The sequence below is a fragment of the Colius striatus genome, chromosome 10, assembly GCF_028858725.1.
Source record: "Colius striatus isolate bColStr4 chromosome 10, bColStr4.1.hap1, whole genome shotgun sequence".
In the NCBI taxonomy this organism is placed as follows: Eukaryota; Metazoa; Chordata; class Aves; order Coliiformes; family Coliidae; genus Colius; species Colius striatus.
The window spans coordinates 29,057,758-29,070,162 of NC_084768.1; the positions used below are offsets into that span (position 1 = coordinate 29,057,758).

General features: G+C 50.0%; 1 protein-coding gene across 1 annotated transcript; it reads left to right on the plus strand.

Moving 5' to 3' along the window:
• The first annotated feature begins 10,871 nt into the window (after positions 1-10,871).
• Positions 10,872-11,625, plus strand: TMEM275 (transmembrane protein 275). The gene has a single exon (XM_062004310.1). It carries the CDS (start codon positions 10,872-10,874, stop codon positions 11,418-11,420), a length of 549 nt encoding a protein of 182 aa, XP_061860294.1. The 3' UTR covers positions 11,421-11,625.
• Positions 11,626-12,405: the final 780 nt, after the last annotated feature.

Here is a 12,405-nt window from a genome sequence, read left to right on the forward strand (position 1 = left end):
GGATTTGGTTCCCATTATTGACCTAATGTGGTAGGTTACCTGGTGCCAGAGGTAACACACTTGGCTGTTCTCTTTCTTGTGCCTTGGGCTCAGCCACCAGAAATGGATTCACAGAGGACTTGACGTTTGCTTATTGTTTCCTTTCAGATTCCATCACTTTTGGTTTTTTTCGTGGTCAAAAGCCCAGTTGAGCACTGCTGGTTTGTGACATCACCAACATCCCATCCTCAGAAACCTTCAATTCACCTTAAGACAAACTTCTTCCCAACAGAAGAGCATGAATTCTCTTGGAAGGGCACTAACCTTGTTCACCTGATGTTTCATGGATGGGGCCTGACTCTTCCCATGCACATCGGTGGTTCTTGTGGTGCTCCCTCTGCTTTATTTGGTGAAGGTATTGACCACAAAAAGTACATCCTTACCTTAAGGCCTATGAGTAGGCTGAAGTTAACAGACTGATACTTAGAAACAATCATATAATTAAGTGCTCTGTTGGATCAGGACCTCAGTAATCTGACTCCTACTCCATCAAGGCTGTTAATTACCTTGGCAGCTCAAATGCCCCTCAGGTGTATTTGTGTATTTCTTCTTTACAGAGAATAAGGGGGAAGAAGAGGAAAAATATTAGAATAGGTAACATAGAGTGCAGAAAGTATAATCTATAATGCACACTGATTTCAGTTTATGAGGAGCCAACAGCCTTCTAACTAAAATCTCTGCCAGCATTTCTTTTAAAGAAGAAGATGTAACACAGAGGTTTCTGATGAACTGCGTTTGAAACCATGAGGTAGAGCTGCTGATGTGCACACTCTGTGTTTTTGCCTCTTCCAGATCAACTACCTTTTGGTCTGTTCTGACTAGCAGAGAGGAGCACAATGTGACAGAGGAGAATGAACTCCTGGGTGAATAAAGCCACATAACTTCAGGCCAGCTCTTCCAGTGAAGCTGCTTGCTAATTAGTTTGCTGGTGGGGACCTTTGAGAATTAAACACATGAGACATAATCCTCCCTGCAAGTTAATTAAAAAATATTTGCCCCTTGCTGATAACTGACCTGTTGATTTCCTCCTGTTTGAAAAAGCTTCATAAAAAATTACTGTACTGTTTGTGTAAGAGGGCAGCCACTTGCACTGACATTCCCTGCTTCTGCTAACTTTCTTCGGTATGAAAGAGGGTGTCGTGGGAAGGAGAAACGGGTTTGATGTGATGAGGGAAAGATGATGCTGTAGGTTGTTTATTAAAAAACCACCCAAACCACAAATGTTCCATGAATTTAGATCATCTGCTCAGAGGGTAGAGGCAAAGCTTCAATGATGCTGGAGGTGAGGCTGATACCTCCTGGCTACCTAGTTGAGACCTTGGTTTTATCCAGGGCTCAAGTACCAAGCAGTGTGGCATGAAAGCAGCTCTTTCTACCTGTCCTGTGTTCCAACAGTGTCCTGCTCTGATTCCAGCTTCCTCAAGGCTGTGCACAGCACGAGTGGATCGTGCTGGAGAGGTTGGGTCCGTGTCAGTCACAGCTCCTTGAACTGAGGGGCTTGGTGGTTTCAGAGGGGCTGAGTGCTCTACAGACACACAATGAGAACCTGCCAGCACCCTGAGGAGATGCAACCCAATGAGGAAATGCAGGTAGTCTGTCTACAGTCTTCAGCTCAAATGGTTAGTTGGGGGTTAATTGCCCTGTGCTCTGAGGGAGTTTGGTGTAGCAGGAGCAGGCGTGGGGATGGGAGCATCTGGTAATAAATATGGGAACAGCTGGTCCAGATGCTTTAGGTTATGAAGACTGTGGTGCACATGGTGAGAAAGCTCCCAGGAAGAGCAGAGTACAAGTAGGAAATATACCTACTGAGATGCAGTGGGTACATTACATTGGATATTGCAGAAGAGGCAGTTTTGGCCTACAGTCAGAAGCAAAAGCAGTTTTATCCCTGACATGACAACAGTCATGTGGGCCATGGTAAAAACATCTGCTTTACCTGTATTTCTGCCTGAACAGCTGTCAATGGCAGAGGCTTAGATGATGTAATTATGCCAGATTCAGTCTGACATTCCTGCTCATAAGAGACAACTAAAAGGTAAATGCACAGAGAGGTGCCACTTCTGGAGACCTCGTGGAAATCTGCAGGGAGGTGTTTCTGCAGTGACCTCTGTCTTCCAGGCATTCTCTGTCTCCCATCCTTGTGTGATGGGTATGGTTCAGTGGGCACCATCATGGGCTGCTGCTTTTTGGTCCTCTCATGCTGAGGAATTGGGCCATTGGCATAGAATCATAGAATCACAGAATGGTGGGGGCTGGAAGGGATCTCTAGAGCTCATCCAGTTCAACCCCCTGCTACGGTAGGTTCCCCTCCATCAGGTCACACAGGAGAGTGTCCAGGTGGGTTTGGAAACCTCCAGAGAAGGAGCCTCCACACCCTCCCTGGGTAGCCTGGGCCAGGGCTCCCTCACCCCAATAGCAAACAAGTTTCTCCTTGTGTTGAAGTGGAACTCTTTGTGTTCCAGCTCATGTCCGTTATCCCCAGTCCTGTTACTGGGCACTACAAAAAAAAGTGTCGCCCCATCCTCCTGACATCCACCCTTTAGGTACTTATAAGTGTTAAGGAGGTCCTCCCTCAGTCTTCTCCAGGCTGAACAGCCCCAGGTCCTGCAGCCTTTCCTCATGAGAAAGATGTTCCAGTCCCCTGGTCATCTTGGTAGCGCTGAGCTGGATTCTCTCTGCAAGTTCCCTGTCTCTCTTGAGCTGGAGAGTCCAGCCATGCTGCTGTCCTTATATGCATGGCTGCTGCTTGTGCACTTCCACTTTAGTGTTAGACCCAGTCAAAATCCTTGGAAACCTCTTTGAAAGCATGGATCATCCTTACCCTTTCCCCTATTTTTTTTCCTCATCCCACTTATTCTTGCAGAGAGAAACCCCACAAAACCAGTGATATCTAAGAGCTTCATTGTGGTAGTCACCAACCTGATCTGCTTCAGACCAGGAGGTGGTGACAGTTGCACCCATCCTGGCTGCAAGGCTGCTTGAACTAGGCTTCTTAGTAAGGAAAATCAGAGTCAGGAACTGACCATGGGAAAGGGCAGGCAGGCAATTTTGCCTCTCATTCAGAAATTTCTGACTTAAGCTAATTTCTGAACTCAGCAGAAGCTGGGAGCAAACAGCTTCTTCCAGAGGAAGGTAATTTCTAATGATCTGAGGACTGGGATCTTGCCCCTAAAGGAAGCAGCACTTCCAAGTTTCTGGCAAGTTTGAAATTAGGAGCCATAAGTCTGGCAGAACCCCCTTGGCAAATCATGAATGCTTGTGATTTATCAAAGCTCTGCAAGGCAGTGAATCTGCTCTGATTTATACCAGTGGGAAATCGAGCTTTCCATTTTAATTCTTGAATTAGCACTTGTTTTAATCATGTGAGTGCAGTCTGTCAGGGCCACATATGCAAAACTCAGAGTTGTTGCTTCAGTGGAGCCCTAAATATGTAATGTTTCAGTAAAGCCTTTTTATTGGGTTTATGGAGCATTAAGCAGAAAACATGATGAGAGAGTTATGCAAAAGGCAACCTGAAGCAGGCACAGCCTTCTTCACCACTGCCCTGTGCAATTAGGGAACAGCTCACAGGTCATTTGGTATTAATTGGCTCCCTTTGGAGCCTGAAAACTTTATGAATGCTGTTATACAATGTGATAGCAAAGCACTCGAATCAATGACCCTGGCATTCCCCTTCCCTCTGACAGCCCCTGTTCCTGAAGAAACGTGGCTCTTTCTGTTGAACTCTATGGAGACGCAGCAAGAGCAAGTTCAGCCGCTCTGGTTTCTACCCAGCAACAGCCAGCAAGCCCTAAACACCAGCTCTGCCACATGTGGAACCATCTCAGATGTGCCAGGAGGAGATTTTTCTCCTCAAAATCTTCCCTCGTGCAATCTCCCATCACTTTTTCGGTAGGGATGAGTACACTGAACCACTGTGAACCTCATGTTATAGGGCAGGGAATCTCTAGAGGAGACTCTGCATCTCTGGAAAGGTCTGAAATGAGATTTCCCAGCTTTTTCTTTCTAGAAGCCCATGAAGTCAGCAGCATCTATCAGCACTGCCTTTCTGGTACCCTCCTGCCCTCTTGCTCGAGCCACATGGTGTGCAGTTAGCATTGCCCAAGAGAAGGAGAAAACAGAGTTGTCTTCCTCAGCAGAGGCTGAACCCCTTTCTGCAGAGCTTGTTTATGCCTGAATTTCTAGGCTGACCTATACAATGAAATGCAACACGATGCAGCAGAAGATGCTGCTGTACTGAGAATGCTCAGGCTGGAGAAGTGCCTGGAGAATAGAGAAAAGCAAGTGTTCATTCCTCTTCAGATGTTTTGTTCTTTGACCTTTGTTTTTTCACCATCTCTGTGTTACCTTTCTCCCCTCCCCCTCTCTCTCTAGCTCATGGAAGCAATAATGTAGAGAAAAGAGGGGAGCATGATTCATGTGCAGTCAGCTCCAGCCCGGTTTGTATAGGATTCCTCTGCAATGAGCTGGAGAAGAGCCTGTGTTCTGTTGTCACTGGCAGCATCTGGGCTGCTGACAGCAGTGTGGGCACGGGGAGCAGATGAGGGCACGCGAGTGTCAGCAGCTTCAGCTGCGGGAGCATCACCCGTCCTGCACCCAAGTGCATAACTTGCAGTTTGCCCGATTCCTTGTGGTCACCAACTCCTCCAACAGACAGCGGGTGGCTTCGTAACGTGGGAGCTGAGCTCTCGGCTCTGCTCCCAACGGGCTCTCACGTCAGGCATGCAAGTAACCTTTAAGCGCACCCCAGGGCTGATCGCCACGTTCAAACGTTACTTTTGTATCTGAGGACGGGTTTTTTTTCCTTTTGGATTTGCCAGCTCCCACACCCTGGACGTTTCCACCTCGGGGAGATCTTCCCTGGGCATCCCCCGCTGCCGCCCGCCCAGGCGCTCCCGCATCCCTCCTGCAGCCGCAGCCGCTCGGACACACCTTGGAATTTATTTGGATTTTATCATTCTTCTTGCGTTTACCGGATCCCTGCCTCTCTGCAGCAAGCGGAGAGGCTGCGTCGGATCCCTCGGGGGCTGCCGGTGGTTTCCCCCTCCTGGCTTTGTTCCCTCTGCCCCTGCCGGGGCCGCTGGCACTGGGGCTGCCCCTCGGCACAGACGCGCTCCGGCTGTTTTTCCTCTCCCCGGGGGAGGGAAAAGGGGCTGTTCTGCTCCGGGCACCTCTGTCAGCTGAAGTGGGCGGGAGCTGCAGCCTTGAAGTAGAAAAGGAAGAAGAAAAAGAAGGCGCGGGGAGAGGGTGAGAGGCTGCCGGACAGCGCGGGGAGCCGGCAGGGCTGAGCCCTGCTGGGGGCGGCGGGCTGGAGGAAGAGGAGGCAGAAAAGGATGCGGCGAGGCAACGATGCTGCGTCTGAACCCCCTTCTGCCTAAGGAGAAGGGCATCATCCTCCGAGGGGAAGAAGGAAAGTGGGGAGAAGGTGGCCAAACTCTCAGGGAGCCTGCTGAGCTCTGCCCGGGGCTCGCCTGGCACCCCAGCAAAGTTTTGCGAGCTGGATGAAGAGAGACATAAGGGAGGCATGTGAGAGTCTCCTCTTCCTAGTCCACAGCTGGGCTTCCAGCACCAGCCCTGCTGGGACTAGCCATGGCTTTATCATCCCCGACTGAACGGTGAAAGCCTCGGGGCACCCGCTCTCTCCATCCGTCCTCGGCTCCACGCTCCAGCCCAGGTGAGTGTCTTCCCTCTCTGGCTCTGCCGGAGAGTTTCCCAGCACTTTGCCCAGGGAAAAAGTCTTGTGCTTCTCCTGGTAGCTAAAGGGTGTGTGTGTGTGTGTGTGTTTGTGAGTGTGTCTGTGTGCGGGGGTGGGGGGTGGTTGGAGCTGTCTGACTGCAGTTTCTGTTTGCTGCTCGCTGTCATTACTTTGCTGTGCCATCACACCTCTAGAGAGGAGACTTATCTGGGGCCCATCAAATATTTTGGCTGTGCTGCTGTGGTGAGACAGTGTGGAAGGATGACAGCTTGATTCCCCTCCCTACAACTTGGAGGGGAGCATGCTTAGCTGTGCGTGTTGGTATGGCTTTAAATGATGCTCCTGAAATGCTGTGTGAATACATCAGTATCGCCTTTGAGCTCTAAGAACTCTCTGAGCTACGAGTGAAAGTCTCTCCTTATTCCCCTGAGAATATAGGGAGAGATGGGTATTCCCCTGGAAAGCAACCACTACAGCCTCTGGATTTCCATCAGTGTAGCTTGGATATGCAGGGCTGGGTATTTTTGTGTAGTGGTGCTTGTCAGTAATGCATTTTGGGCTAAGATGTGGTTTGCAGGAGAAACCTAAACTCTAACTGGTGAGAAAGGAACTTGTCTCACACAGAGAGCCCAAAGAGAACTTTCCCCACTCCTCATGGGGAGGAAGTTGGCCACTTTGTACAGAATAATATCCCTGGAATGTTGATTATTTCTGAACCTATCAACTTGGCTGAAGTGAAGGTAAAAGCTGCAAGGATCCTCTGGCAGGTCAGCAGTGGGAGCTGACCCACATCAGTGACTTCTTGAGACTGCAAAGAGACAGAGAGGGACCCTTCTACCCACAGCATCAGCCTGTGCTCTAGGAGATGATGGGAGCAACAAAGATGCTTCTGCTGTACATGGCAATCAGATTAAAGATGGATTTTGTGTTGTTGCAGAGTGTTAATCAGGTAAAAGATGGTGTGAGGCATTCTGTGGCTTTGGTTCATTTTTGGCTTTATCCTCCTCTGCTCTGCTGGCTTTCTCATCCCCATTTCATCTGGTTTTCCAACAAGAATCCCTCCTGTATGTATGGAGATGTTTTATATGGAGACCAAGAGAAGAGTAAACAGTGATCCACTTTCTGAATGCTCTCAGTACAAACACACTGTCTTCTATGTACTGGTGGTTACCCAGTGGTGCATGTGCATGTCATGTCCTAGCCCTCTGATGGTGCTGTCTTCCAAGGTCTTCTGTCCCCAAGCTGATAGGACAGATCCCCAGTCCAGGTCCCCAAACTGATAGGTCAGGTCTCCACTCCAGACAGAGTTCCCCTTAGATTCACCAATGACTCCATTGCTTTCTGCTGGGAAAGGTCCATTACCCATCTAGGTGCTGCAAGCAAAGAGGATGGGAAAGAAATGTTGCCTTGGATGTAGCATGGCCAAAACCCTCATGATGCAACTACAGAAAGGGTGTGACAAGCCCCAGAATTGCTCACACAGTTTAAATGGGACCTCAGCCCTGGACCCCAGCTAGCCCTGTCCCATGGTTTTGGGTATATGTCTATACACAGAAAGTGAAAGGGGCAGATCTATCTCCCTATGCTTTTCTTTCTTACCATCTCAGCATGTTGCCATCTCAGCATATATTCTCTCAATCACCTCCAAGTGCTTTTATTCCCTACCTGAGGGAGTGCAACACCCAACCCACTGGGCTTCCCAGAATGGCTCCTGGCAAACTACTCATCACTACTTTAGCCACAATGGCTTATTTGCAAACTTCCTCTCTTCCCTCTTCACTTGCCAGGGGGCAGGTAGCTGCTGTGGCCTGACCAGTCCTTTGGCACAACCTGACAGCTGTCTGTGTGTCCTTGGGTGGCCCAAGGAGCAGCCAGTGTCGTCTCCAGTCGAGCTGCAGGGTGAGAGCTCTCCATCCTTATGTACCACGTCCCTGTTTCTGTACTGTAGATACTGTCCCCTCTCCTTGTGAGAGGCAGCCATGAATGCCTGTGAAGCTGAGGATGACTGAGCCCAGTTGGATCATTCTCTCATGGTGTTTATCATTCCAGAGTGAATCTATGGTTGTTTTTTACCTGCTGAGATAAGCTGTCCTGGAATGGGCTGCCCTGATTTGTCATTGCCAAATAAGCCTGAATAAGCCCTCTTGTCCCCCTCCTCCCCTGCTACAGCCTGGAGAGGTCCACTGAGGATTGTGCCCAAGCTTAACCCACTGTGCTCATGGAGCTGTAACGATGAACACGGGCGGAGAAAACATGAGCTGCCAGGGACCATGCTGGGTGATATCACTGCAGCCTTGAAAGCAGCCAGAAACCAGCGTGGTCTCTTTGGAGTGGCTACAGGTGGCTGCTGACAGATGCAGTGGGTTGATGCTCAGTGTGAGCATGACCTCTGGTCTCTGCCTTGCGTGGGAGCTGAGGCAGCAGCCTTGTTTGATATCTGCAAAGATCTCCAAGGAAGGGGGATTCTAGCAGGGTGGAAGAAGGTGAGTGCTGGGGCCTTGAGAGGGAGAAACGTGGGGGAGTGAATCTGTGATATGATGAGGAGCCACACAGTTCCCTGCCCAGCACTTTGCAGTGGGAGGATGTGGGGCAAACTGAGGGGCAGAGGTGTGCTGGGCTATCTGCAGCCTCTGTGTGCCACAGATTCAGGCTGGCATCCAAAAGAGCTGGACTGAGAGCAGTGTGTGAGTGTGTGTATGTGTCTTGCTGCTGATCCAAGGCTGGTGAAGGAAGCAGAACCAGGGCTCCAGCTCACATTAGTGTGCCAGGGCTTCCAAGTAGAACAAAAGGACAATGCTGGAGAAAGATGTATATGTGTTAGCCTGGCTAATGGGGAAAATGCCCTTTCTCTCTCACACACTGTCCTGAGCAATCTTTGTCTGCAGAGAGACTCCTCCCCAGTCAGCCATCCCCAGATGAAGAAGGATTTAATCCTTCCACGTGCCTACCCCTGTCAGCTCCAGCTGATGTCTCACTGATTAGAAACTTCCCTGCAAGTTCACTGCTGCACTTCATTCAGATCTAAACAAAAGCCCAAGCCAAGGAAATGAGATATGACACCAGACAGAGCAGCAGAGAGCTTTGCCTCAGCTGGAGGTGCAGGAAAATGTTACAACTTAGGAAATAGGCTGAGAATGCCCGGCTGATCCCACTGGCATGTTTCAGGGTGATGGGTGATGGTTTGTTTTGGGTTTGGTTTTGGTTTTTTGATGTAGTGGCTGCAGAGCATTCACAGTACAAGAGTGATTCTTGGATCTTGCAGTAGAAAGCCGTGTGATGAGTTTTCCCCTGGTAAATGCTTTTGAATGCGATTTGACAGCAGAGGATGGGAGAAGCCAGGGCCATGCAGGGAAATAGGAGAGAGCAGACTGCTGTTTGCAGTCAGGGTGGGAAGAGGAATGTTCTCCTGCCTGTAAAATCAAAGGAATCACCAACAAACTGCTGGCAATTTGTCTTCTGGCAATTTGGATTCCCAGCAAAGTACAGCCAACGTAAAGCCAACTCTTAGAACATCCAATAATCTCCTCCATGGAAAAGCTGCTGATATTAGCCAGGGCTATGTGTTTCTGCCTTGGTTCCCCACACAGGCTCTTTTCCAGCTTCATTGCCCCAGTTTCTTGTGGACCTTCATCCAGAGGCTGGTGTTGCCTGAGCAGAAACCTTGCACAGGTTTGGTTTTACGGCTGTTGAGGCAAATGATCTTCCCTGTCCCCTCCTACGGGCTCTCCTGTGATCACATAATGTGGTGTGGTGCTTGGCAGGAAGGATGGTCCCACAGGCAAAACACCCACACTCACAGAATCTCAAGGGCTGGAAGGGACCTTGAAAGCTCATCCAGCCCAACCCTCTGCCAGTGCAGGGCCACCTAGAGCAGGGCACACAGGAACTTGTCCAGGTGGGTTTGAATGTCTCCAGAGAAGGAGACTCCACAGCCCATCTGGGCAGCCCCTGCCAGTGCTCCCTCACCTGAACAGGGAAGAAGTTTCTCCTTGTTTCTTTGAAACCTCTTGTGTTCCAGCCTGTACCTGTTGCCCCTTGTTCTGTCATTGAACATCACTGAGCACAGCCTGGCTCCATCCTCATGACACCACCCTTTATGTATTTGTAAACATTAATGAGGTCACTCCTCAGTCTCCTCCAGGCTAAACTGGCCCAGCTCCCTCAGCCTTTCACACTCACTCCATGTTATCATGGAGCTCTGTGTCTGATGGCAAGTCATTCAGTATCTGTGGATAGTTAGTCTCACTGAACATCTGTTAACTGCACATCTCCAAGGTTCCCTCTGCAGTCAGCTCAGCCTCCCTGCTTTAGACTCCTTATTGGGATGTTCTGGATCATCTTCTGGGACCTGATTCTGCACTGGCTGGAAAGACAACTTGGATGGCAAGTTTCAATTCCTGAACAGCTGAGACATGGAGCAAAGAGTTACACTTTCTGTTACAGTTGGTGACTTTCACCTGTCCAAGAAATTGCACTCCCACTGCAGTGAGGGATGTTCAGAGCAGTGCTGGGTTCTGTTGGTATTTTAGGTGGGTGTTGTGTGAGTGATGACAGATACTGTGAGACCAGCTACTGCCCAAGTGGGTAGCAGGACATATTTGCTGTCCTGAGGAATATGTATTTTAAGGGCAGGGTGGATGGAGTAGAGGGAGCAACGAGAGATGTATGCATCTGATCTCAAACTCATGTGAAAACCATCTGAGCTAATGGTGTGTGTCTGTCTGTCTCTCCAGCCACACTGCTGCAGCGTGGCCCTGTGCTTCAGACCCCAGGCAGAGCCAAGCACAGGCTCTGGGACATGAGATTGGATTTACATGAGCATCCCCCATCTGAATAGCAAAGGGCATTGAACACACTGGGCTTAGTGCTCCAGCATGAGACTGACTGCATGTAGCCCCTGTAGCAAGAGAGAGCCCAGCCTTGAGAGCAGGCTTGGACTTGTGCTTAGTTGTTGGTGCCAGCAAACCCAGAGAAGATGCAGGTCACCATGAATGGTGGTGGAAAGGTGCCTTTGGTTGGTTGCTCTAACAGCTGCCTGCTTTTCTGTTCCTCTGCAGCAATTTCAAGGCAGCAGGAGACTTCTCAGCACAGCCTATACCCTGTGAGGACTGGAGCGACCTCTGGGACTCATCTCATCATGTTCAATGAAAAGAGCAGCGCCTCCTTGTCCCAGAAACCCATCCAGAAAAAGACACGACCTCAGGGCCTCCCCTCCCCAGCTCTCTGCTGTGCTTGTGGACTTTGCATCATGCTGGCAGGGATCAACATCACTTTGGTGGGAGCATTTGCCTTTGGGACCTTCCTCCCAGTGAACAACCCTCCCATCATCATTGGACCCATCTTGCTGGTGGTGGCCTTCACGTTCTTCGGTGCCTGCTGCATCTGCAGCAGGAGGCCCCCAGCTCACGGGGGCAGGAAATCCAAACCAGGTTCCAACATTGGGCTCATCAAACCTGGCAACACAGCCTTTGAAATTGAAACTAGTGAGCACACGGTGCAGGATACCACAGCTGTTCAGCTGAGCCCCACAAATTCCCCCATCTCCTCGAAGAAGTCCACCCCTGTTCACGAGAGCGTGAAGACGTGCAAGCTCTTCACCATGGAAGGCAACGGGCCCGTGGCCAAGTACAGCACAGGAGGAGAGGCAATACAGCTCAACTTGCCCAGGGACCTGGCTGCATCCTAAAGCCAGGCAGAGATTTGGTTAACAGCCAGCCAGATGCTGCAAGGGGTGGGCTGGAAATCCTCGATGTACCATCGGTCGTAGGTTTTGGGGAAGGTGCTTGTGAAAAGCCAGCAGACAGACAGGTGTCTCTGAGTCCATTTAAGGAATGGGGAATGTGACAGCAGAAATATCCTGGATTTGTGCTGAGGAACATGCCCATGAGCTGATAACAACGTTGCTGTGAAAGGATGACTCTCGGTTCAGGCTTTTGGGGGGAGCAGATGGGAAGAGGGGAAGGAATTCATTCAACGTGGAAATGTGATGGCTGGAAGGAGGGTCTACAGGGGCTGACAAATGACAGCTCTTCCTTCTCAGAAGTGAAGCAACTCTTGAACCTAAAAGCAGTAGGGATGCAGGCAGTTACAGCTTGCTGCCACTCAGCCACCAGATGATTTCAGCATTTGTAGTGCCAGGCTTTTTGGCAGTCGGGACAAAGCTGTGTGTTTGCTGTTGAAAAAGCAGTGTGAAACAGTCTCCCCTCTGTTGAGAACCCTTGTCCCACTTTGCCTCCATTTGGGTGACTTTCCCACCCATTCTAAGAGCAACGAATTACAAGCATCCCATCAGGACTGGTATTTTCCTCTTGTTTTAATCAATTTGAGCTGCAGCTGTGCTGCTCATTGCAGCACGTGTCCTGGGAGGTCAGACAGGCTAAATCCTTGGGGATAAGCTCCTGAAGCAACCAGAGACTGACAAGAGCCTGCATGTGAAATGTTGGGGTAATGATTATGTACTGAGTGCTAGGCAGCTCTCTTTCCATCTTGTTGTGAAAGGCTGGCCTGGAACACACATCAGCTTGGGGCAGGGGGAAAATAACTGTATGGGCTTCATTATAGCTGTACTGCAAGGAAGATGGTGACTGTCTCCTTCCCTGAAGTGGCTGTGAGATCCATTACACAGAGTGGGCAATCAGGAGTGGATCTCCTTGCTGCAGGAAACTGCCAGC